Source organism: Symsagittifera roscoffensis, chromosome 2 (assembly GCF_963678635.1).
Source record: "Symsagittifera roscoffensis chromosome 2, txSymRosc1.1, whole genome shotgun sequence".
Taxonomy (NCBI): Eukaryota; Metazoa; Xenacoelomorpha; order Acoela; family Convolutidae; genus Symsagittifera; species Symsagittifera roscoffensis.
Genome location: NC_087063.1, coordinates 14,985,520 through 15,010,907, shown reverse-complemented (window position 1 = coordinate 15,010,907; position 25,388 = coordinate 14,985,520). Strand labels below are relative to the sequence as shown.

Below are 25,388 nucleotides of genomic sequence, written 5' to 3'. Positions count from 1 at the left end.
ACCGGTTGATTGAACGAATTTAAATTCATAATAAAGGAAGTATATGAGTGAGCCCAGGAGGTGAGTCTTGTGAGCTAAGTCATTTACGGAAAAAAAGTATAGTACCCTATTGCAATACCCTTGCTTATCGCACGGGTAATACAAATAAAAAAACTGAGACGAAGCTTTCTCAACTGGTAAGCAAATTTATTGAAGTTTCTTTTTTTTAATCAGAATCAAACCTGAAATAGCTTCAACGCAATACATCTATCGACTCGATCGAAAAACTGCTAGGGTCACAATACATGTAAAAAATAACCGAACAGACTTTGATACTGAGACTTTGACTGCTCTGCTATGCTACTTTCATTACAGAGGGGCTAATTATGCAAAAAGAAATTAAACCAATCGACCTTCAAATGGGCCAAAAGTGACTGATTTTTCACGCTTGTCTTGTAGATTAATGAACACTGAATTCGTATCAGCTGATACAATTTTCGGGCTATCTGTCCTTCTACCATGAAGGACTCTTCACCTCTGCAGGGTTAACTTCGCACTTTTTGTTCTAATTATAACGTTATTTTTTTCAATTAATTGGAACCTGATCTAAACTACATTTTATGATTGGATAAATTGGATATTTTACCACTGTAAAGTATTTAATACTAACCAATCATAATCCATCTAACTAACAACCCACTTATTTGTAAGTGCTGAAATTACTTGTAATTTCAGCACCAGAGAGATTTGAATTTAACTTAGAAATTAGTTGCCTCTCCAAGAGAACTTCAGCAGCCGCAATAAACCAGTATACCCTAGATCTATTGAGCCTAGCAGAGACTAGTTAAACACCCTGAGACTAGAAAGTATAAGAGTAAGATTAGGATCGGTATTAGACTAAGAAGTTGCACGAATCTATCCGGCCGAAAATAAGATAGCGTGACGAGCAGACGGTGTACCCTATCGGAAATTACTCTATGAGTTAACCACATCGGTCCTAACTCATAATTTTCGTCAAATCATTCAAAAGTTAAGCTCAAAATCATTGTGAAAGCAACATATTGATGGTAAACGAGGCAGTTCATCTTCCCAAGCGCGCAAACGTTTGAAGATTTAACAGTGTGTACTTATTTCAAAACTAACTTTGTTGAGCAAATTATGTTTATTCAAGTAAAAGCACATCCTGGGAAAAATCATCTTCGTTACTTTCCAAAACAGGCTAGAGGAATTTATTTCGCAAAAGAAGCCACACTTAACTTTCCACAGAAACTTATATTCAGGGGATCATTGCTCGGATAGAGCAAAAAATCTGGTAAGCCACTATAGTTTTGCATAATTACTACAAATGAGAACTTCAAATGAAAACCCATTCAACTGGATATAAAACCTCGCTAAGATTAATCAATTACACTTGCTTAGATTATTTTGCTTATATTTGCTTACATTGCTTAGATTAACCAGTTGAGAATGCGATTCAAAATACAAAACAAAAAAAAACGATAAAAGAATCATATCTTGATAATTTAATATCAAAAAAGACGCTTCAAATATCAGCCAGTTATTTTTTACGACAACGTGTAGTTTTGATAAAACATAGACGCTTAAGACAAAAATCAGCCACTCAACAGTCATAGCAATGAGCAATTTAAGATGATTTTATTAATACCAAACACACAGCACTTTCCAATCATAAAAACACGTTCAAAATGCTTTAAAATTTTCAATTATCGGCGTCAAAAGCTACACTAAAAATGCCAGGCTTATCTAAGGAAAGTGTCATTCTTGAAAAAGGAAAAGCAATACCCCAGGACATTTTTTGCGGAATCTGTGGAAATATCTTATTGCACCCTGTTTTAAACACGTGTCCGCACATATTCTGCTTCGGATGTGTTCGACGGAAACTTTCGTCAACTCAAGCGGCTCGAAAGTGTCCGACTTGTGACGCCGAATGGGAACCCGAACCCCGAGAGGCTCCCGATGAGCTCAAATCTACTTTAAGCAATCTCAAATTCCACTGCCCTCATAAATGCGGAGCCGAGCTGCATTTAAACGAAAAAGAAACTCACTTCAAGAAATACTGCCCCAACACTATACTCGACTGTCCGAATCTTAGCAAAGGCTGTCGGAGTAAAACAGAGCGCAAGCATGTCGCTGACCATCTGGATCATTGTCACTACCGAGAGGTAACATGCGAAGCTTGCGGTCACAGATGCTTGTATGTCAACCTTTATGCACATCAAGTTTTGAAACGATGCGTTCGTGACTCGCTGAAAAAACAGTACGTCCAGAGTCTTAAGAAGAATCATGACATGTTAGTCAACTACAGTCGATCAATGAAACAAGATCGGATTAAAATATCCCAAGAAAATCACAATGCTGAGATAAGGTACAAAGGATTGAATCCTCTAAGGTACCGAAGATTGTACTCGAACTACGGGACCCCAAGTCCTCGACATGCATCAATATATGACGAGCTGATGTCTCGTCCGGCCACCTCAATGAGCTCAAGTCGCAATGCAGACTACGCGAGGAACTGCAGGCGTTGCAACGTGAACTTCAAACCAACGAAGAACCATGACAAGGCGTGTAGATACCACAGAGAACCTTTCTTGGATCTGTTCGAGGCAAGTAGCATGGATAATTTCATACTTATCAGAGTAAGGCGTCTAGTATTTCTGTTATCACCATTCAATTACACATGCGGACTAACTAATTTTTTCACAAAAAAAATCCCGGCATTTGTTAATGAGTTTTTTGCGAGTGTTACAAAACTTAGAGAAAATAAAAATCATGCTTCAGGATTGTGGCGCGTGTGGCGAAGATAAAGATGTCGGTAAGCCTTGCTTGCGTGGATTTCACATACCATTGTATCCAGCTGCTTTACGACCTTTATCAGCCAGGAATTCCGGAGTGCGTGTGGGAGGTGGGGCGGATTTCAACTCTCCTTCCAGTCTGACAGAGACTAAAAATTACCGAGAGAGATCGAATACTGCACGACTATCTTAGATCATTGAGCTTGGAAACACTAACCAGTTGACTTTTGGTGCTAACTTCTACGTACATATATTGCTGTTGAAATTATCATCTAAATTTAACTTTTGCTCACCAATTCTTTCACAGAATAAGATCGAGATGTGTTACACATCAAATAATACAGTGAGTCGAGAACATCCAAAAGCAGCATTTACAGGATATTCTTTGATATTTTAGCAAAAAAGAAATGACGAGGCTGGCTCCAAAATGGCCCACTTTGCAGAGATTTATTATCATTAGTATATTACTCAAATCACACATGACCTTAAGTCAATTCATGGTACGTACTCCCATGACAATTCAATATGTGTTGTTGATAGTATCACGGTTAAGGGGGCATTTAATTAGAATTCATTGGGTTTTTCTTAGATTATATTTTCAATTATTATTTTGATCAACATGAAAACACTTTTTCCGATTCCACAAAAGATGTATCAAATATCTACTTAGTCTGTTTCTTTCACTTCCTGATTCACAAATCACTGAATCATATCAAACTTTCTGTCAAAAATATCCACTATATCTGTGTGAGAGATAACTCACAAGCGTCAATTGGCATAATAATTAGAGCAGCCACTCTGTAAACGCGCTATAAACTGGACCGTATTACAGAACTCTTCCAACCAAGTTTGTGGTTGCTACAATTCCAACCAATGTGGATGCGAAAGTGTCAGAGGCCCTCAAGGTGACATTGGACGTCTGGGCCCCCTCGGGTTCCCGGGACCCAGAGGAGCTCCAGGATATCCTGGCATACCAGGAGAAAAAGGCGCGAAGGGAGATCTTGGTGACCTCGGAAACAGAGGCATTATTGGAGACGAGGGATCCCACGGCCTTCCGGGGCACCCAGGGCCATCTGGGATTCCAGTAAGATAAATAATATTTCGATGAAGATTAAACGCCGACTCGAAACTTTTGTAATAAGTTTATCATTAACCTTTCGTTTTTTAGAAACGTCTCGTTTTATATCGTTCTTCATCGACTCAGTTGTTCAAAAATAATATCAATAATAGCAATTTACAACTTTTTCTTTTTATTTAGGGTATACCAGGAAGCAAAGGAGATCAAGGCGACCCTGGAACGTGTGGTCTCAGAGGACTAAAGGTGTGTTAGAATAGAATATGCGATCTGCATTTATTTGATCATACATTATTCAACGTTATGATGAGTAACATAATTTATGTAATGCAGGGAGAACCTGGAATTCCCGCAAAAGGACCTATCAATGGATACAATATCGGACCTCCGGTGAGATTGTAAACAGATTTGATTAAAATATGCGGATTCCACCAGGAACTGAAACGTTTTCATTTAAAAAACAGGGAGCAGTTGGATTAAAAGGCCCTGAAGGAGAACCGGCAATGATGCCCATGAAAGTAGAAAGAGGAGCTTACGGAGATCCAGGAAGAAGTGGACCACAGGTAAACACTGCAAAAATGTTCACAGTCTAGTATTTTATGAAAATTTGAACAGCTATCATTCTACACTTTTTTTACCAGGGCCTTACAGGCCCCAGGGGTCTTCCTGGAGTTGCCGGTAAGCCAGGAGTGCCAGGGATTAAGGTGAGCATTGTCGAATCATAATTTTGAATTCTAAGTTGTGATTATCAATTGCTGTCCATTTTCAAAAATACAAGGGACCGAGGGGAGACATGGGACTTGTCGGATTGCCTGGGTACCCAGGTGACAATTACAAAGGACAGAAAGGAGAAATGGGAGACATTGGTCCTCCAGGCATAGACGGAACTTGGGAAAACCTCCGAAGATTAGAGCTTAAAGGGCCACCAGGCGACTACGGACCAAGGGTATCGCCTACCTTTTATGATGAGACCACCAGCTTGAATTTTTCTGAACATCAAATTTTCTCAATTGACAAAACTACAAATAACCCCTACAAGAACAATTTCTTAGTTCGCAAAAAGTTTGATTAACTTCAGGGATCTATGGGTGATCCTGGATACTTGGGTGTTCCCGGAATACCCGGACCTGCTGGTCTGAGTGGCATACCTGGACTGCCAGGGAAACGAGGCGATGTTGGTCCGAGGGGAACTGACGGAAGGTCTGGTGCCCCTGGAAAAAAGGGACTTATAGGAGATGCAGGTGGCGATGGGATGCCAGGAAGAGACGGGGGCTATGGGTCACCCGGTTACAAGGCAATTTACTTCGAATGGTCAAATATAAACCTAACTAATTACATGAGTAATACTGCAATTCAAGGTTTGAACTCACTAGAGGACAATGATTGAATATGTTAAACTTTTAGGGAGACTTCGGAGAACTGGGTTTAGCCGGTCCAGTTGGATTACCAGGTCCGCAAGGATTACCTCTCAATGTGAGTTGTTCAAACTCGGCGAACCTATTCAATTCGATTTACTGTGTGCTAATAATGAACACAAGCCCCCCTTCTAGGTTGATGATGTCGTTAAAATCAGAGGACCTCCAGGACAAGTTGGTGCACCTGGCCCTACGGGTTCTCCCGGTGAGAATGGAGCATCAGGTGGGCCAGGAAAGACTGGACCCAGGGGACTCATGGGACCGTCTGGGAGACCTGGAGCTGATGGAAACCCTGGAATAGGCTTCAAAGGGCCGAAAGGAGACGCGGGAACTTCAGGTTTTTAAATATTATTACACAAACTCTTACGACAGAAAATTGCTTTTAAAGCGGTGGTTTTGTGTAATAAGAACTCCGAATAGAAATTGCAGTTTCTATAGGTTACATGGGTCTCCCTGGAATACCAGGGCTACCTGGATCAGACGGTGGAATGGGTTTGAAAGGCGATAAAGGAGATCCCGGAATACCTCTCGCTGGACCTCAAGGACCAACTGGCCCAATAGGACGGACTGGATCTCCGGGGCTCAAAGGAATCAGTGGAGATGCTGGAAATCCTGGTTAGCAACAGCTCAAAAATGATCAGAAACCAGTTAATACCTAAAACTTTATAGCATCGGCTAATATTTTAGGAGCACCAGGCAGCGGACTGATGGGTTTGAGAGGAATCCCTGGACCAAAAGGACATCGTGGATTTCCCGGTTATCCAGGACCAATCGGTCCTACTGGATTTTTAGGACCAAAAGGCAGGAATCAAAAACATTGTTTAATTGCTACTCTTTTTAGCTTTTGCGAGATTAATGCCATCAACTGATTTAACTATCAGGGACACAATTAAACTTGCTTGTAGGACTGAAGGGCGATTGCAATACTTGCCCACCTCCTCCAAAAGGTCCAACAGGAGACGCTGGCGCAGTTGGTCTGCCAGGTTCCATTGGAGACAGAGGAATCCCCGGATGTGTCGGTGTGCCTGGGATTCCCGGTCTCCCAGGACCTTCAGGAGAAATTGGGCCTCAGGGAGTCAAAGTAACTCAACTACTATTTAATTTTAAAGTTAGGTCAAACCCGCAGCTGACTTTTTTTGTGAATGCAATTAAGTAAGAGAGAACGGCTCTTTTTCCTTCCACCATCTTCAAACTTTTCAGAGTATTTTTCTGTTCACTTAGTCCGATTGCTAATTCGATTACTAATTAGCTAATGGCAAGCATATTTGTTCTTCGTATCTAACCTTGTAAGACTACTCGTTACACCATAATAATGATGCTTATGTGAGGTTTTGATGCTTTTTCCAACCCCTAACCCCCCCCCCCCCCCCCACCTCACTTGCAAATTTTTCTACGCATTTTTCTGTTCACATTGTCCGATTGCCATAAAATTTGACACAGACTAATTAGTTCATGGCAAGCATGTTTGTTCTTCGTATTTAACCTTGTAAAACCACTCGTTACACCATAATAATGTTGATGCTTATGTGAGGTGGGGGAGAGAAAAAAGAGCCGAGAAAATGTTGCTAAATCAATCACTACAACTCAGTTTGATCACGTCAAATCCATGCAAATTTGATCAAAAACATTTCCATTTGCAAACAGGGCATCACTGGTTCTCAAGGTTTATCAGGCACTGATGGTCCAATGGGAGATGCCGCAACTGTGGATGTTACCCAAATAAAACAGGGTCCAAAAGGCGAAAGGGGAGATCAAGGTTACCAGGGTTGCATTGGAGATCCGGGTCCAAGAGGATCTTCAGGGCAAATCGGAGATGTAGGCGTCAGTTTTGGGAGCCAACGTGGACAAAAGGTAAATTACGCAATTTCAGTTTTCTGACTAGCGTTCAATTTAAAATGTTTACCTACGTTCGCTCAAATTAGCCCTCAAGTCAGAAAAGGTCGTGGTTAAAAATAACAATTCCAGGGCGAGGCAGGTGAAATTGGATACATGGGCTACCCTGGTCTTCAAGGCGACCGAGGAGTTAAAGGTGTCAGAGGAATGTCGGGGGACGTAATTAATGCCCCGATTGGCCCTCGAGGTGTCAAAGGAGAGCAAGGTGATCCAGGTTACCAAGGAATGGAAGGTTTCAAAGGGTTTCCCGGCACTTATGTTTCTCCTTCAAAAATTGTGGGACCACAAGGCAGCAGGGGTTCTATGGGTTCCACGGGGAGAAAAGGCCAACAAGGTTAGTTAAGCCGAAAGTTACAAAAGCCAGAACAAAAAATTTTTTGACAAACTTCCATTGAGTAACTTTCGTAAACTCGGCTTCAGAAAATTGCTTCAAAATATGTTCAGGTCCTACTGGTGACACGGGAGACGTTGGATATGCAGGCTACCCAGGGTCCAAAGGAATTCGAGGTAACCCAGGATTGTTGTTAATGGATCAACAAGGACCTATAGGTTTGAAGGGTAAGTTGTTGAAATGCATCAGAAAACATGGAAGGTCGTACGAAACAAATATGAAAGTTAACAATTACATTTCCATTTAGGAATTCTTGGTGAAATCGGCGCTGTTGGTCCAGTGGGATATCAGGGTCTAAAAGGTCAAATAGGAGAATCTGGACTCAGAGGACCAACCGGTCCAATAGGCATGAAGGGTCCCATCGGCGATCTACCAATTGGACCACCGGGTGTCCCAGGAGCTAAGGGAGACACCGGATACCCAGGTCCAATCGGAATGATTGGCGCTCCAGGCAAAATATTGATAATCCAAGTTATGGAATTGAAAAACTGAAGATGTAATTATATGAATTAGATTTGCAGGTCAAAGAGGTCACGCTGGTCAAGAAGGCGACGAAGGACCACCTGGCTGGCCTGGATACCCAGGCCAACAAGGACCGAAAGGATTTAGAGGAAACCCTGGATCTGTAGTCGGAGCGAAAGGACCAATGGGTGCTCAAGGGCCGTCCGGAAGACAAGGAGCACCTGGTAAAAAAAACATTAAGCATACTTCGAAAACTTGATATTGAACACAGAGGCGAGGCTGAGTTTCGTTTCAATTGCGATGTATTAATTAGAGGATGAAAACATCATGAAGCTCAAAAAATTACAAACAGAACTTTAAATGATGTTACAATTGAAGAAGTAGAAAAATGAAAAAAGAAATTAAAACAAAAAAATGCAAACAGAAAGTTCTTCAAAGAGGTCCTAGTGGGACTGACTTTGGACGTTCAAAAATTGATGCCAAAGTCTTATCGATCTCGCAAGTACTACCGGACATATAAAGGAAAATTCGGTAAAGAAGCGGACAGCCAATAAGCTGAAAGGATCATATTGTACAAAATTGCATGCAACGCCTATATAGGATCCACGATATCTATATATGTAGTGTATACAAAGTGGACTGCAGAATTTCGAAACTAAACCGACAGAGCTGAGTCGGCAACCATGAAGCCGAAAAATCATCAGCAGAAAAATAATATCGAAACTACATAATTGAACAAAAATCGTTTGAGTTCTAGACATAGCATGTACGATTAGTAACTAGTGCCCTGTAGTTAAATTCGAATTTCGTTAAATTTAGGATGCCAGCAGCATCATAAGTAATTCAACTGATTTTGTTAAACTAGTCGATAACCCGAAAAAAGTCTTTATTCCGATTTGAGAACGCTTGCTAATCGCAAGCGTAATGAATAAATCCTTCGATATTTTGACAAGGTCGACCGGGATTGAAGGGAGGACGAGGCGAAGAAGGTGATACGCAACCTGGCCTCGTCGGTGCAAAAGGAGAGCGTGGCGATCCTGGAATGCCCGGATCTCGGGGAACAATAGGATTTGCTGGAGTAAAAGGAGAAAAGGGACAAACAGGACCTGCTGGTTTTCAAGGAGTCAACGGAAAACCGGGACCTATGGGTGCAGAAGGAATGTCGGGCCCTTCTGGAAAAATAGGAATACCTGGATCTATGGGTCCTTTTGGGGATCCAGGCCTTTCTGGTTACCCTGGACTTGTTGGATTCCCAGGAATGCTGGGAACACCAGGTACGCCTTTAAATATACCATAAAAAAGGACGTCATAGTCTACTATCAAATATCTTAAAATTTTATCTTTTCAAGGAATCCATGGGGTTAACGGAGAACCCGGTGACAATGGAGTTCCGGGTCTGCTTGGTCTTCCGGGACAAAAAGGCTCGAGAGGTGACCCTGGCATTCAGGGATACCGTGGAGCTACCGGACTTCCAGGTATCTATCGAAACAAATGAAAGAGATAAAAATTGAATCGCTCAAAACCCGGTGAATATTTTGGCACTTATTTAAACTGTCCTGCAGGTAACACCGGCTATCGTGGTTACCCTGGAGACGTCGGAACTAGAGGGGCTATGGGCCCAACTGGGTCGCAAGGAGAGCGTGGATACACTGGTCTCCAGGGTCCAAGGGGCGCTCCAGGAGCAAAGGGTCAAAGAGGTCTGACTGGAAGCCCAGGAGTCAGGGGCCAAAATGGATTAGATGTGAGATCTTAAAATAATTTCTAAAACTTAATTTAACACAGAGCAGAAACAAACTCAACGTGCCATTATATTAAATTAAAACATTATATTACGTGCCATATATCGCTGCATTTTTGTGCTCGAGATGAACTCGAGGAAACAAAAAAAGTTTCAGCTTTCGAGTTTCACATGAACACAATACATCGCCAAAAAGCTCTCTCAACTTCAAAAAACATCATAATTGAGACTTTTTTAAATTAAAACTAAGCCAACTTTAGATGTTTTTGAGATAGATTGTTTCAATTCCACTAGGAATTCTTAATGACAAAGTCTTTTTAAACAAGGACGGGCGGTTGCAGTGCAAATAGCAATGTTTCAACCACAATAATCTTTTGTTACATTTGAAGGGAAGAGAAGCGGCTAACGTGGCTCTTAAGATGCTTCACGGTGGGCTCAACCATCCAAGTTGGTTTAGCTAACCGGAAGGAGTGATTTACGAGGGGCCTTCTTTGCTCTAAATTAAAAATAAAGCAGACTTAAGTTCGTTTCTTCACAATGAGAAAACATTTCGTAATGCCCAGATAAAATTTCCACAAAGTCATTAAATTATACAGCTCAAAATCAACATTATCTAATTCTAATTTATCTGGAACATATTCTTAGCCATCAGCAGGGAGCGCAAAAAAAGAAATACTTTTTTTTTTACTTCTTTGCTTTCAATTAAACTCAAAAAAAGTAAGCAAAAACATATAATTTGGCCTAGTCCTGAGAAACAGCAAAAAAAATTGAAAAGAAACTAGTTTGTGACGAAAATCCTGCCAAACTCCTTCATGCGCGACTATCATGACTTAAGCCCGAAAGACTTTTCAGTATTCTGAAGCCAAAACTTCTTGACTGTCGGAAATTAAAGCTGGAAAAGGCGCGAAAGTGTTGTCCCTTCTCGTTGCTTGAGGGTGAAGCAACATTACCTAGCCCAGAAAAATAACCAAAAAAAAATTGCATGTAGTTCTTAAACAGGGGCACAACAGCGGTTCTCCGTGATGAGCTGTACAAGCTCGTATGTTGGTCCTTTCCCCCGTGGATAAAAGGTCTCAATTTCAATTTAAGCTTTTAAAGGACGAAAATCGAATCTTTCTGAAATTACCTTTTTTACTTTATACGACCAAAAATTAACTTTTTTTCCGCTCCCTAGCCATCAGACTACAATCTTCAACAAGTAACAAAATCAATTCAAATTCAATTAATTTTTTGACAATATCAAACTAATCAGTGAAAGATTCTTCTTGTAGCGAAAACTTCTCATTCACAATGCCTACTGTAGACTCTAATCTTCGATTGAGCTCCAACTGCTTTTTCAAGGACTGTTGCATTTTTGAAAGCGTCAACGCAGTTGGTCCCAATTTTGAGAAGGCTCTATTTTGCTTCGGCTGTTTCTTCTGAATGCTTTCACTGTTACCATATTGTAGATGAAATTGCTCTACGTTTTTGGTCAAAGTTTCAATTTGTTTTGTTAATTTATCAAAATGAGATGTCATGTTTTCAACCAGGGACTCGACATTTCTTTCTTCGAAATCCGATGACTGGTTATGTATTTTCAGAGCGGCTACCTTTTGTCTCAACTCTTCCTCTTGATGCTTTGCAAGTTTCATTATTTCGTCACACGTTCGTCCATTGAGACTCGAATTAGAACGATTCATATCGTTGTTTTTGTCAGCCCTTCAAATAGCATAACATAATTGAATTCGATTTTAAAAAGACTGTTCTCAACTTCCACAAACATGACTAAAAAATTCTCACTACTCAATATTGATACATGGCTCATGATAGTAGTTGAAAAAAAAGCCTAACTCACGCAAAAAAAACTAACTTTTTCGATCCTCCGCCAAAAAACGGCTCAAAATTGACCTCAGCCCTTCTGAGTTTACTGAAGCCATCTTGCTTCAAGACCTGATCAATCAACTTCGCACTGTCCTCACTGTAAAAGTTGCCTCTATTACGATGACTGCTGTAGTGTGCCAAAATTATTAACTGCTCCCAGATTCTGACATCAGTCGATTGACCTACTGAGTTGCACTGTAAAAATGGTAAAATCAGATGACCAGGAGAAACTTGCAAATTTACACATGCAAGCCTAAGTCTCTCTATCTTGGATACAACTTCTGGGTTCTGAGGAAACAAAGGAATTCGTAGAGCTTCTTCAGCTTGCGCCAAAAACCACTCGATAAGCTCCGTTCGCAGTTCAGAAGGTTCAAAAAGCAGTGCTTGAAGATTTTCAGCTGAGCGGTCTGGGACAAAACTTGGAAGTTCTACCTCAGATAGCAAATCCATTTTCGAAATTTACTAAAAACAACTATCTGAAAACAGTTGAACATTATTAGCCAGTTCTATGTATTTCCTGCTTTTTCAAGCGTTCAACCAAAAAACATTGAAAATCGAAGTTCTTCGACTGATTTCGTTTTTTTTTGCTTTTAATTTAGGGTCCACTCGGAGATCCGGGAACCCCAGGTCCAATTGGTTATCCTGGTTCTGTCGGAAACCCAGGAGTGAACGGATCACCTGGGCTGCCAGGCACAAACGGATTGGCAGGTTCCCCAGGAGAAATTGGAATAAATGGACTACAGGGATCTACGGGCCGCCCTGGGGAAAAAGGGGAAATAGGGCCTGCTGGATCTCCAGGCGTAGCAGGCATACTTGGCAGCATTGGCGAAAAAGGAAAAATTGGTGATCCAGGATTCAATGGATACCCTGGAATAAAAGGACATCCAGGTGCACCAGGTCTCCCGGGTCCCAGTGGATCTCAAGGTGTCCGTGGACCGCAAGGTCAAATAGGAACAAAGGCGACAATAGGATCGCTAGGTAACTTAAATGAGCTAATTGCTAATTTATTTTTATTGATTCCTTATCGAAAACAGCGTATTTACCGAATGGACAACTTAGGTCTACCAGGGATTCCCGGAGACCAAGGAAAGAATGGCCAGCCTGGTTCGACAGGACCCGTTGGCGCTAGAGGCCCTCAGGGCGACATCGGGCCCTCATTCCAAGGTCCAAAAGGCCAGAGAGGTGACTTTGGAGGAAAAGGACTGCCAGGTGATCCTGGATTGAAAATTGAAGAAATTCAGACTGTGATATCTAAGGGACAACGCGGATATACTGGAGAAAAAGGTCAAGACGGTAAGTATCAAAGAATCGTAAAGCTACATTAAAACTCATTTGTGAATTATATTATTTGTATACCAGGAGATCCAGGGCCTCCGGGCACACAAGGTCGTCCGGCTTTATTTTCATCCAAAGGACAACCTGGCGAGCAGGGACCAGTTGGGCTGCCAGGTCAGATAGGAATCTCAATGCCAGGACCAAAAGGGTCTCGAGGCGATACTGGACGTCCTGGTCAACCAGGCGATAGTGGATCATCAATTCAAGGCCGGCCTGGTGCACCTGGAAGAAAAGGTCAATCTGGAGATACTGGCCCTCGAGGAACTGATGGACTACCAGGTTCTCTCAAAAATTCAGCATTTCCAAGAAATGTTGTTTATTAAAATTCAAAATTCGCTGTGTTATTATAGGAGCTCCTGGTTTGCCAGGGCCAAAAGGTGACGTAGGCGAAACTGGATGGTTTGGAGGGTACTTCGACGAGAAAGTTCAGGGGAAACTGGGTGACACAGGATTTCCAGGACGACCAGGTCCAAAAGGCCGCATAGGAGATTCGGGAATAAACGGTCAAGCTGGAATGCAAGGATCTCCAGGCAATGTTGGCCCTCCGGGTCCAAATGGTTTTCCGGGACCCCTTGGAGTCGCGGGAAATCCTGGGATGCGAGGTAGAGTGGGACTAATGGGACAGCAAGGCATGCAGGGCCCTCTAGGGTTCCAAGGACCAACAGGGCCCAATCCTCGATTCGCTTCAATAACATCGATTCATAGTCAGACAACTGAAGTGCCGAAATGTCCCGATGACACAACTGAGATGTTCAATGGCTACAGCATGTTCAAACTAGAAGGCAACTTACGATCAGAGCGACAAAATTTGGGAGCAGCGGGGTCGTGTTTGAGACAATTCAATGTGAACCCTTTTCTATTTTGCAATTTCAATGGAAAGTGTCAACACGCAGGTAGAAACGAGAGATCATACTGGCTGACAACAATTGATACAGATCCTTTGAAAATGCCACAACCTGTCAAAGGTCAAGAAATATTGAAGGTTGGTATATCTATACTTGATTAAACAGGAGGAACTTTTTCCAAATGAACATTCTAGAAAAAAAAATGTTTTTAGCACATCAGCAGGTGCGCAGTTTGCGATTTGAATCGAAAACCGATAACATTGCACAGTCAGGATAGAGAACCACCACAATGCCCTCGAGGCTACAGCAGCTTATGGACTGGTTACAGTTTTCTAATGGTGAGTCAAAAATATTTAGTGTCGAACTTCTATCGTCTTTATCTTTACTCATTTTTAAGTCACTCAAGGAGTTTAACTCAAAATTTAATGACCTATCAAAAATAACAAAATTTCAGGCCTCAAAATTTCGAGATTGAAAAGAAGCACCTCGGTACTTATTGTAACTCGTTACTTATTTACATTATTTCATACTTATTGCAGTATTCAGTAAAGGCACTTTCATACATACCCCACTTTTATACAAACCCCAATTCCACTTATTTAGCACACGGACACTTCGCGACACTCAGGGGGTGGCATGGATCTCTCGTCAACAGGAAGTTGTTTCCGGGAATTCACCACTTCCCCCATCATAGAATGTAATGGTAACCAGGGATCGTGTGGTTTTTACGCTACCCGAATGTCGCATTGGCTCATTGCCACCGAGCACCTCCAACCCATCACGCCTCAAATGATAGAGGGGGAAACTGAGACCAGAATGAAAGCTTCCAGGTGTTCAGTTTGCTTACCTATTTGACAGAAATTATCGACTGATCTCATCAAACACTTGCATTAACTTTGACCCATTTCGACTGATGAACTCAAATTATTTTAAATTTGATTCAATAAAACTAGCAAATTGATTTGTATAGTAGTTTTTACGGCCAATTACGATGATAGATAGCAAGACATAATCAGCTTCTCGCAGTTGCCATATGAATAACGCTTTAACACGAAACCAAGTTTCAAATTGCAACCAAAAAAGGTGAAAACGCCGACGGACTCGCAACTGACGATAGGTTTTCCAGAACTATCTTTGTATACCTCTCACTATGCTTGCGGTTGAAATAATGCCCAAATTTCGTTGAGCCCCATTAAATTAAGTTTTAGCAGTACTTCAAGAAAATCAGTAAGCAACCCTGTTAGAAAATCAGTAAAGAAAACTGACAACTGAATTTGCAAGGAAAAGTTTTCCTTTACCAACACGCTGATGAAAGTTTCAGAAAAAATTTTCATCAGCTTCGCACCACTTGCAATGGAAAAATGAATAAATATCATACTAGCACATGAACCGACAAATAAAAACATAGCCAACTGACAGTTGGAAAAGCAATGAATCAAGGAAACTGAAAAAAAAAAACAGATTTTTTTAAAAAACCTTCAAATTTTGAATTTCGAAAAAAAATAGATGGCCTTAAAGCTCTTTGGATTTGTAGAACAATATATGTTGGACATTTGTTTGAAAATAAACCCAATTTGAGGAAACTGGACCAAAAGGTAAAATTTTTATTTCGCTGGGAAATCTGATCATTAATTTTCATTTTCGAAATAAGTCGATCACGTTTTTCGTGATCTTTACACTTTCGCTGTTCGATAATCGAGTTTGCCTTCCTTTTAACAATGGAAATGCACTGAGCTTAAAGAGAAATCACATGTCAAATCAGAAAAAATCAAAACTGACCTTGAACAAATTATAAGATTTCTTCTGGAAAAAAAACTTTTACCAAAACTTGTATAAGATTTCTCATTATGTTCTGGATTATGTTCTGCATATTAAAAAACTTCAAAAAATTATTTCAAAATACAAAAATAGCAAAAAACCGATCTTGGAACCGAAGTAACTGCACCTTAAGAAAACTTACAAGCAGAGGCGAAGGAAAGCTTCGCATTACATGCGATAATACGCATACATAGCATGACAAACCTAACCGACAGAAAGAGACGAAAGTTTTTTTTTAAATATCAAAAGATTTCTTTTAAAATATCGAAAAAATTGATCTATCAAAAAACTTCTATAATTTTTCTTAATGTTCTCTTGAATAAAAATTCTTTTCAGGAAAATATGCCAAGAAGTAAGACAATTGAAAATCAAATATGCATCAAAACAAAACTAACGAAGCAGTATGAAAGCCGACAATTCTTGAGCAGACATACGTTGAGCCGAAAAAAAATGGTTTTTTTTTAGCCTCAAAAAAGATTATGAGCCCCCTCCCCCCTCAAAAAATATAGATGAAACCTTACTGCTCTCAATCTACTCCAAAAGAGGCCTCTAACTTGATATATAAATAGCCAAAACCATTTAAGCCGAATCATAAAGGAGAAGAAAAAAACTGATACTGAGCCATAAAACTAAATTTTTATGGCACGACCCAACCGATCTGGAACACCTAAAAGCAAAAAAAATACCTTGTTCCCTCAAAACTACGCATCATATATCGTCAAAACCAATATCACAATCTGAAACCGTGTAATCGAAAAAAAATTGAAATTACACCAAGAGTTTTTAAGAATACATCAAAGCATCAAAAACGCATCAAAGCATCAAATTACATCAAAGCATCAAAAAACGCTTTCAATTAAAATAGAAAAACCTTACAACACACAAAAAAAGTTTTATAAAAATGTGGCAACTAAAACGACATATCATAAACACACAGCTTATGGGCCGATTATTTTTTGATATTAAATATTATTGGTTTAAAAAAAACAAGCGCTGCCCAGATTCGAGCGCAGGCCCTCAGCCGTCTATTAGTTAAATTTAACTTTTATTTTTAGTATTACCAAGTAGTAAAATATAAATTTTCAAGAAAATGAGCAGTGGAGAATTGAATGCTGCACAAATGATTCAGTGATTTTGTTAAACTAGCAGTTAACTAAAAAAAAGTATATATTCCAGTTTGATAACGATTGCTAATCGCAAGCATAATAAAGAGGCGAAGCTGAGATTTGCTCCGCTTGCCATGCGACCCAAAATGGCACAGCGTTAACCCGAAAAATAGAACGAAAGTCTCGAAAGCTGTTCAATTTGAAGAAAGATGATGAGAGCTCAATTGCAAGTGTTAACACAGAGGCATAGCAATGAGTCGCATCACTTGCGATACACTGTAAGGGCATTTTTTTGCCAGCATTTTTTTCACTGCCAGCATTTTTATGGGGGGATGAAATTAATATCAGAAAAACAGACGAAAAACAACTACCAGTGATAATTAAGCTTTTAGAATTTACCGAGCGGCCACTTAGCCGATAACAAATGGGTAGACGCCCATTGAGCTAAAAACTGTCATAGAAAATTGTGCTTAAAAATTTTGAGCAATTCTCTAGCAAGACAAGCTACCTTAATCGTTATTTGCCTTTGAAGCGACACAAAAAGGTAACTAAGCAGATAAACATAAGCACAAAACCATTTACGCCAAATAAAGCTTTTAAGTGGAAAAAAACCAAAGAAACTATACAACAGGGCTATTAAAATTTTAAAAATACATGAGCAAACAAAAAACAACGTGCATCTACGATGAATATTGCTAACGGCACAAACATTTTCTCGATGTGGCAACTGAGTCAACAAAACACAAAGCATAAGCTCAACCCCAGACCCAAGCGTACTAGCCGACCACGTTACCTCTAGGACAAGTGAGAAGGAGTCTCGTAGTTAGTTGCTAAGATTCAATTATAAAGCAAGTAAGTAAAGAAAGTACAATTTAAAAAAATTGTTTGGGGGAATCTAGTTCACGATTATAAGAAACCTGCTCTGTAGAAAGCCGCACTTCGCAAGCACAGCGAGAAAACGGCAAAAAGCAGCTCTAAAAAGTGAAGTGAAAAAAGTAATAACGAGAAAAACAAAACTTTTGACTAGCGCCGAAATCCAACTCAAAAGCTAGAAATTGAACGTCGTCGCATGTGCACCATTGTTGCATGATAATACTCAAACACTAGCCACCTTTATAGCAGATACAACAGATGCTATTTAATTGTCAATGGTAAACCGGAAAAGAGCCGCAAATGAGCACATTTATTTGCGAGCTGGATTGGGAAAAAAGAACTTCGTAAAATGACACAAAGCTCACTGGCTTGCTTGTTTAATCAAGCGAGAACTAAGTAAGCAATAAACAAATAGGCGACTGTTGAGCCAGAAAATTTTTTTGAGCTATAATTTCTAGGCTCCTCACCGAGTACACATGCATTCAACGAACTATGATGCAACTGAACAGATATAACGATTAAACCAAAACCATTAAAGCTGAAAAAAGTCTCAAAAAACAATAAGCGAAAAAATGGAAATTAAAAAAATTTCATTCAGTTGGTTGACATTCAAATTGAAAAGAAGGGTGATTTAAAGCGCATACATACTCAAAAAAGTTGTTACCATGAAAAAGTATATATACTGGCTTCATAAATCGTTGCTAATAAAACGTAAAGAGAAACAAAGAAGCAAAGCTGCTTATCGCAAACAAAAAGGGCAAAAAGCAGCTGTTAAAAATGAGACATTACAGCGAAGGAAGACACTCAATTGCCTTTTTTAGTAGATATGCAACAACTATATTTTGCATCGAGAAACTTTGCCATAAAATCGAGACACGTAGTGTCGAGATGTGAACAAATTTCGAGATGCAAAATAATCTGTTGCTTATCTGGTATGACACACGTGAAAAAATTGCAAACATTCATTTGAAAAAATGTTCACTTTAACACACAATTTTTTCTTTCTAATTTGTTTTGGTTGATTGCTTCAAGAAGAACATTGCACAAGTGTTTCAAATATTGCACTAGTGTTTCAAATATTGCACTAGTTTTCAAAATATTACACTACTGTTTCAAATATTGTATTAGTTTTTCAAATATGGCACCAAAATTTACTGAACACATGTGGTTATCAATTAACTCACTCCTACTCTGATAACACAGATACCCTATATGTATTTGCCAGGCACCGATAAGGGTATATAAAAAAGCGAATTTAGCTTAAGTTATTTGGACTATCCGATAGAAGCTAATCTGCTTAGTGAAATTGATCCCAAAAAAAATGAAGTGAAAAGCTGCATCAAGTGATGTTTTACCACAGGAAATCTGTTATTCTTCAAATGCGCTTAAATAAATTATTGAAGAAAGTTGGGATCACTTCTTAGTCGAACCTTTTCGCGGTAAATTGAAAATGAGTCTGAACATCGAGAACATCCCAAAAATAGCCCAACGTTTTTCGAATAAGTTTCCAGAAAACTCCAACCCGTTCCATAGATCCTTCCCGCTTTTCGAGCAAGGGTTAACTTGAAATTAATGTGAGTTGTTTTGAGAAGTGGTTTCGTACTACATCAAAAAACGCTTGAAAAGTGCAACACAGGTGAAAATGCAATTTAAAAAAAGGGGTTAAGGCACGAACAGGTAGGCAAATGCGAAAATGAGCCACATAAAAAAACATGCGGTGATAACCAAAAGCTCTGCCCACTACTGGATTCGATCACCGAAGCTCAAGATTTAGAGGTATTTGCATTAAACTCTGATTTGTCGCCTCATTTTGCTTTAATTAGTTTTTTCTTGGGCGGATTTTTCAAACTTTTAAAAAACTTTCAGGAATTTAAGGATTCAGAATTCTTTTATTCAGTTTTCAGTTTCAGAGTCAAAATATACTACCGCATAGCTCTCTGAAATTCCAGAATCTTTTATGATTGACACTTTTATGATAAATTAAACCGTTTGCAACACTGGATCATTTAGTAGCTTTTTCATTTCATTTCAACTTCGAAAATTAATTTGACGCAACAAGTTAATGTACATTTTTTTCGCATTGTGCACTTTTGTCATTGACATTTTAATTTGCCATCTATTGGGCACATGAATACGAAGGTGAACTCATTGCAGAAATCAGAGTCAAACACAAAAATATAAAATTTAGCGGACAAAAAAAAAACACGAAAAATCACACTAATGCTTAGACTCGTGCAATCATGAAAGTATTTAATCGCAAGTGTAATCAATAATTGAAAACTTAATTTCCATAAAATCATTTCTAGAAAAATTCAACTCCTCAAAACTGTATAACTTTGTCAAAACTCGCAGAAAATCTTTTTATGAACGCTCTCCTCAAACTCTTGCTCCCTTTCAGCACATCGGCTAATTGAACTTTCGAGCCGACACTTGTCAGATCCCAATAGGGGAAATAGGCTTCAGCTGGTGTGCTCTGGTGCATGCTGATGTTTGTCTGTTCCAAGTAGGTGCTGTGGTCACTTTCTGTCGTTTCGAACAGCTGTGTAGCTACACTTTCAGGCGGCAGATGGAAGTGTTCTTCTAAGAGGATTTCCTTCATCGTGGTTTCCATTTTGACACTTTGGAAGAATACCTGAACAAATAATTTTTAATTCGAACATTTCAGCTCTCAATCGATTAAATTAGATGAACACTGAGATAAGTTCACTACTTCTATTTTTCATGCTATGTACCCAGTCTTTTCTACACCAAGAAGCATTTCTCGTGCTAGTACCCATTAATACGCCAAATCGTTTTAACCATAGAAGTAAATATTGTAAGTTCAAGAGGTTTAAAACTCTTATGATTTTAACACCCATTTTTTGCTCTTAAGGTAGCGCTTATAAAACATTAACAATTGTCGCCTCCAATCCAAAAATATATATCTAGCATGTATGTAACCAAAGCGTTTGGCTATTTAATCTTTTTTAAACGCTATTTTTTGAATTTTTGCTTCGTTCAAAACAAAATCGGCTAATTAGACTCTATAATGAAAACTTAGCAGGCAGTGTTACACAAAGAAGGAGAAAGCTTACCTTATTTGCGATATCAACAGCTACATCAGACATCACCTGTTGGCTAGTTGCATAGTTAACACACGCATACACAACCCTCATCAACCAGTGCATGTCAAGAAAAACAGGCAACACTGGCAATCTCTCTTCCGATTCATCATCCACAATTGGCTGTGTTAATTCAAAAAGAGGGCAGAATTTCTCGACTAACTGTTTTTTACCAAGACAATCACTCGGCAAAACTGCAACACTCCACGGTAACTTCGAAGACAAATCTGTCCAATTGAAATCCGGTTTGATAATATTTGTGAAATTCATGATATTCGCCATTTTCTTAGCTGTGTATCCAGCTACAAACGAGTATATAAGCTTGTCAGGCGTGAGATGGTTTTTGATTTCGGCGCAGATTTGATTCACCACAGCTGGTAAACAACAGATAAAAATGACGTCGCATTTTGAAGCAACCCAGACATTGTTGAAGTCGACATTCATTCCTGCGTTGGCGAAATCCGAGAGCGATTCGGGTCTACGAGTCGACACGTAAATGAGCTCGTTTGATACGTTGGAGTATGTTTTGAGAACTTTGATCAATTGCCGACCTAGACGTCCACAGCCGATGATTCCAATTTTAGCCGGATCTCCTAAAATAAAAACATTTAAGTTTGGGCACCAATTCCTACAAAATTTTCGGGAATATTAAAATAAAACCATCTCACTTGAAGATCATAAGAGCAAATATAGCCAACAGACAGTTGAACAGGAGTTAAGGAACTCAGAATAAAAAAACAACTGAATGTTTTGAATCAATTTCAAAGAGAAAATATATTACCTTGAAGCCTTTTGAAATTCAAGAATTTGAATGATGATGGACAATTGTTTTGATAAAACTAACCTAACTTGAGAAAATTAAATTGCAACAATTGGTAAATTTTCTATTCTGAGAAATCGTTAATAAAAATTTCCCTTTAAAACTCTTTGTACAAGTAAAACTTTTTCGCGTTTTTAGTCTTTTGAAACAAACCTAAATAAGTGTCTTCACTTTGTTCATTGACATTTAAACACGAAATAAAACAGAGGCGAAGCGGATCTTTGAACCTGAATACATAAAAAAACAGTGATATTTTACAATAGGTGGAAGGTTCAATTTCAATAGCTGGATCGCTTTTTGTAATACTTCGCACATTTCTTATAATTTATTTCAAAAGCCAAATTTTTTGGCAGAAGTGTAAAATTGAAATTTATGAATAGCATTTCATTTGGCAGATTAATGTATTTACTAAAACTATCTTAGTAGTAGTCCAATTGATTGCAAATGAAATGACTATATTATGCATAATAGTTCTGAAATTTAATACATGCACTATACTCAAAATTACCACCTATTGTAACATATTTAGAAAAACTTGAATACAAAATACTTTCAGATGAACTGGAAAAGCAATCAAAAATACTAAAAACGCGCAATTTGATCGTTTTGATAATCATTCAATTTCTTTAATTTTTTTTGTAGCTGTTAGACAATGTCATAAAAAGGCTTATCATTATTATCAATCAATCAAAATAATATGGCAAATTTTTGATGTTTTTGACAAAAAAAAATTATGTTTATCATTATCCACACACATTCACACAAATAACTACCCTGAGGTCGATACCAAAAAATAACGCCCTAATACTGGCAACTGAGAAAAATGAATTAGCAAAATTGCAGAAAAACCAAATGAAATGACCAACACGGCACTTTTCCAACATTTGACATAATTTTGAAACGATGGAAAAGGTATTTAGATTGTGCGAAGTAAACGTGAAATAATTTCCAACAAAATGCTGTGCAATTTAGTTTATGAAACTGTAAATTAAACTAAAAAAACGGCGAGCATTGAATTCAACAAATATAGCCGAACAACTGTTCAAACAAAAAAAACCGACAACTGAAATTTTGATGAAGTTTACATTCGAAAATTTAACCAGCGTTCAACAGTTCAAACAGAGGCAAAGCTGAGCTTCGCACCACTTCCGATTGAACAAACATAAGAAACATAAGTCGAGAAAATGGAGAACAATGATAAAAACCAGTTCTTCCAAAAAATTAAATTTTTTATGTCTCGATAGAAGTTCATTCTACGCTAACAAGCCGGAAATTTCAGTATTAAATAAGCAACGGAACAAAACTTACGAAAAGGAAACAAAGGCGGCAATCTTTGAGGAGACATAGTTCAGCACAAAAAGTGATTTAATAGAAAAAAACTTTAGTTTCAAGTCCCACCTGAGACTAGAGTGAACAATACTTGCACTTTCAACTACGAGGATGTGGAAACAAGAGAAAAGTCAAGAAAATAACTTAGAAAAAAGTCAAGACGACACCTGTCAAGCCGAAAAAAAATAATATAAAAAAAAGTTTCTAGTCCACCTCCCTGAACCTACAAAGAACAACACTTGAAAACGGATCAACGCCCAAAAACCGATCAAACTTAGCTAGACGTAGAAAAAAATAGAATTTTTCCACTCTCGAACAGAAAGCAGATAAAACTATTTCACTAATTTTTTAAATTTGTTGAAACTATCAAAATTGGAGAAACTCAGCAAATGCATTAGGAAACTTAACAGACAGTAACTCAACTAGACATTGCAAAACGATGAACTCGTCGAGCTGGAAATTAGAAGTTTTGAATTTAATAATTTTTGATCTGCTGGCAATTCAGGTTCTCGTTTCTCAATGGAAATAACTTCTTTTCAAAACAATATAGACTTAAAAGCGATGACCACTTAATTTCATTTGATGTAGAAAAACTTAGCAGAAAAATAAACGAAAAAAATATCGCAGGAAGAAACGAAAAAAGGGGCGAAATCTCATAAATGCAATTAATTACACCAGGAAAAAAGGAAAAAAAACAGCTGACAGAGTGTACAATCAAAAACATTGTGTACAATCAGTTCAACTCAATTTAATGTGCAAGCTGAAAAAAAAACGAAAATAAAAAAAATAAAAACAATTTTAAAAACAAACTAAAAAAATCATAATTTTTTGTTTAAACTTTTTTACTTTTCTCAAAAAGGGTCTGGGAAACTGATTTAGATTTTCCAAAACAAAATCTAAGACTTCAAACATTCCTAAAAAACAAAGTAATGGAAAAAATTATTCGTAAAATAAGCCGACGGAATTAAAGCCGACACTCAAGTGCCGAAAATATACCGCGGCACAGAAAATATTATTAAAGGAACTCATAACAGGCACACAAGGCCCATGCCTAATATGCACCCACTATTTTCACCTCTCCAGTAAAACACGTGAAACATTTTCACGCACGAAATCTGTGCTTAAAATTATTTACTGGGAACAAAAGTCTAGTACCCGATTGCAATACACTTGCTTATCACAAGGGTAATAGCTATTCAACTACGCAATGTAATTGGCTTGCAACAAAAAAAGATAGGAAACCTACCCTAAGCCGACTAAACTTAAACCAAAAGCGATGAAATCGAAAACAAATTCAGAAAGAATAAATAAGAATAAATTGGAAAAAGTATGAGGAATTTAAAAATTGTATAGATCAGTAACCCGAGTATAACTGCACAATTTAACAAAATTCAGGTGAGAAAATAGTGAGTGGCCAGTGAGGAGTTGGACCGTTAACACCAATACCTGGCCAGCAGTAAAGTCCCATTACCTTTTTGCAAAACGACGGACAGCTGCTAAGAAAGTAATTTTTTTTTATCGTAAATGTATTAGAAAAAACACCCATTGAACGAACCACAGTATAATTGATTTAAAGACTCAGCAGAAAAAAAAGTACGCGCGCGTACAGCTGATGTGACCAAGGAAAAGTCTTGCACCAGGTTGCAACACACTTGTGATCGCAATTGTAAAAATGAATTTGGCTTGAAGTGCCTATGATCTTAGAAAAATTGCACCATAACAAAGAAAAAAACAATTGAAATAAATTGATGAGCTAACAAACGGCCGTCCTCAACGGTCTTGGGCTTCGATATTGAACGTTTCACGAAACTTCTGACAAATTAGTCCAAATTAAATTATCAGTGAAAAGTTTCACTTTTTCCGATTCCTCAAAATCCACAAATTGTGGATCGCTTAATGATTGTTCGCACATACTTTGTACTGAGATTCGGTTTAGCAAGCAAACTATTCGGCTGAATAACCCAAATAAAACATTCAACTTACCATCTATTCCCATCTGCATGATTCTCTGAGCGGCCCTCGTTTTGTTCTTGGCCACAAACACTTCTTTCCTGGTGGCATTCATCACACTGACCAGATAACAGGCACTGACTAGACACCCAGTGGTGCTACAGTGTGCTCTGGATCTGAGGGGGAGGAGGAGACTTTGTTCAGCTGTCAGGGCAGTCTCGAACTGGAGGGAGGGGAGGCTGTCTGAGATGTCCATGTGTCCATTAGAGTTGTCTTTGTCTTTCAACATTTTGGCCGATCTTTTTCGAATTCAAAAAATGGAAGCAGAAAACCGTTTTTTACACCCAAACATTTAAATTTCAATCAAGAAAAATTAAAGTGAGCTGGTTGTTGTTGCGCGTATAATAATGATTTTGATTTATCTGTTGTTTTTATATGTGAAAGAATTTTATTTGAGCTCAAAGATATTTGACTAATATTTTTTTATTTGCTAAATATATGCAACGTGATTTTTAACTATTAAAAACGCTACTGACTAGACGCACGTTATAATTTTCTAAATCGATGGTATACATAAATACTTGG

At 38.5% G+C, this 25,388-nt stretch overlaps 4 protein-coding genes across 4 annotated transcripts; 2 read left to right on the top strand and 2 right to left on the bottom strand.

Moving 5' to 3' along the window:
• Positions 1-1,126: 1,126 nt before the first annotated feature.
• Positions 1,127-14,754, top strand: LOC134839705 (collagen alpha-1(I) chain-like). The gene is made up of 28 exons (XM_063855326.1): positions 1,127-1,291; positions 3,190-3,292; positions 3,625-3,876; positions 4,051-4,113; positions 4,201-4,257; positions 4,332-4,430; positions 4,509-4,571; positions 4,646-4,813; positions 4,946-5,161; positions 5,272-5,340; positions 5,418-5,619; positions 5,721-5,897; positions 5,970-6,083; positions 6,188-6,363; positions 6,927-7,133; positions 7,248-7,509; positions 7,620-7,733; positions 7,814-8,017; positions 8,088-8,252; positions 8,982-9,302; positions 9,378-9,503; positions 9,591-9,769; positions 12,226-12,604; positions 12,686-12,919; positions 12,986-13,240; positions 13,312-13,943; positions 14,019-14,144; positions 14,410-14,754. The coding sequence occupies exons 2-28, from the start codon at positions 3,200-3,202 to the stop codon at positions 14,659-14,661; spliced, it is 5,205 nt and encodes a 1,734-aa protein (XP_063711396.1). The 5' UTR covers positions 1,127-1,291; positions 3,190-3,199; the 3' UTR covers positions 14,662-14,754.
• Positions 1,527-3,079, top strand: LOC134839540 (E3 ubiquitin-protein ligase TRIM8-like). Its single transcript, XM_063855131.1, has 2 exons — positions 1,527-2,603; positions 2,779-3,079. Exons 1-2 carry the CDS (start codon positions 1,731-1,733, stop codon positions 2,983-2,985), a joined length of 1,080 nt encoding a protein of 359 aa, XP_063711201.1. The 5' UTR covers positions 1,527-1,730; the 3' UTR covers positions 2,986-3,079.
• On the bottom strand, positions 10,899-12,147 carry LOC134840751 (uncharacterized). Its single transcript, XM_063856772.1, has 2 exons — positions 11,616-12,147; positions 10,899-11,464 (listed from the first exon to the last, which is right to left on the bottom strand). The coding sequence occupies exons 1-2, from the start codon at positions 12,074-12,076 to the stop codon at positions 11,011-11,013; spliced, it is 915 nt and encodes a 304-aa protein (XP_063712842.1). The 5' UTR covers positions 12,077-12,147; the 3' UTR covers positions 10,899-11,010.
• A 5,048-nt stretch (positions 14,755-19,802) lies between the features above and the next one.
• LOC134839144 (NADP-dependent oxidoreductase domain-containing protein 1-like) lies at positions 19,803-25,293 on the bottom strand. The gene is made up of 3 exons (XM_063854594.1): positions 24,837-25,293; positions 20,678-21,297; positions 19,803-20,235 (listed from the first exon to the last, which is right to left on the bottom strand). Exons 1-3 carry the CDS (start codon positions 25,090-25,092, stop codon positions 19,924-19,926), a joined length of 1,188 nt encoding a protein of 395 aa, XP_063710664.1. The 5' UTR covers positions 25,093-25,293; the 3' UTR covers positions 19,803-19,923.
• Positions 25,294-25,388: the final 95 nt, after the last annotated feature.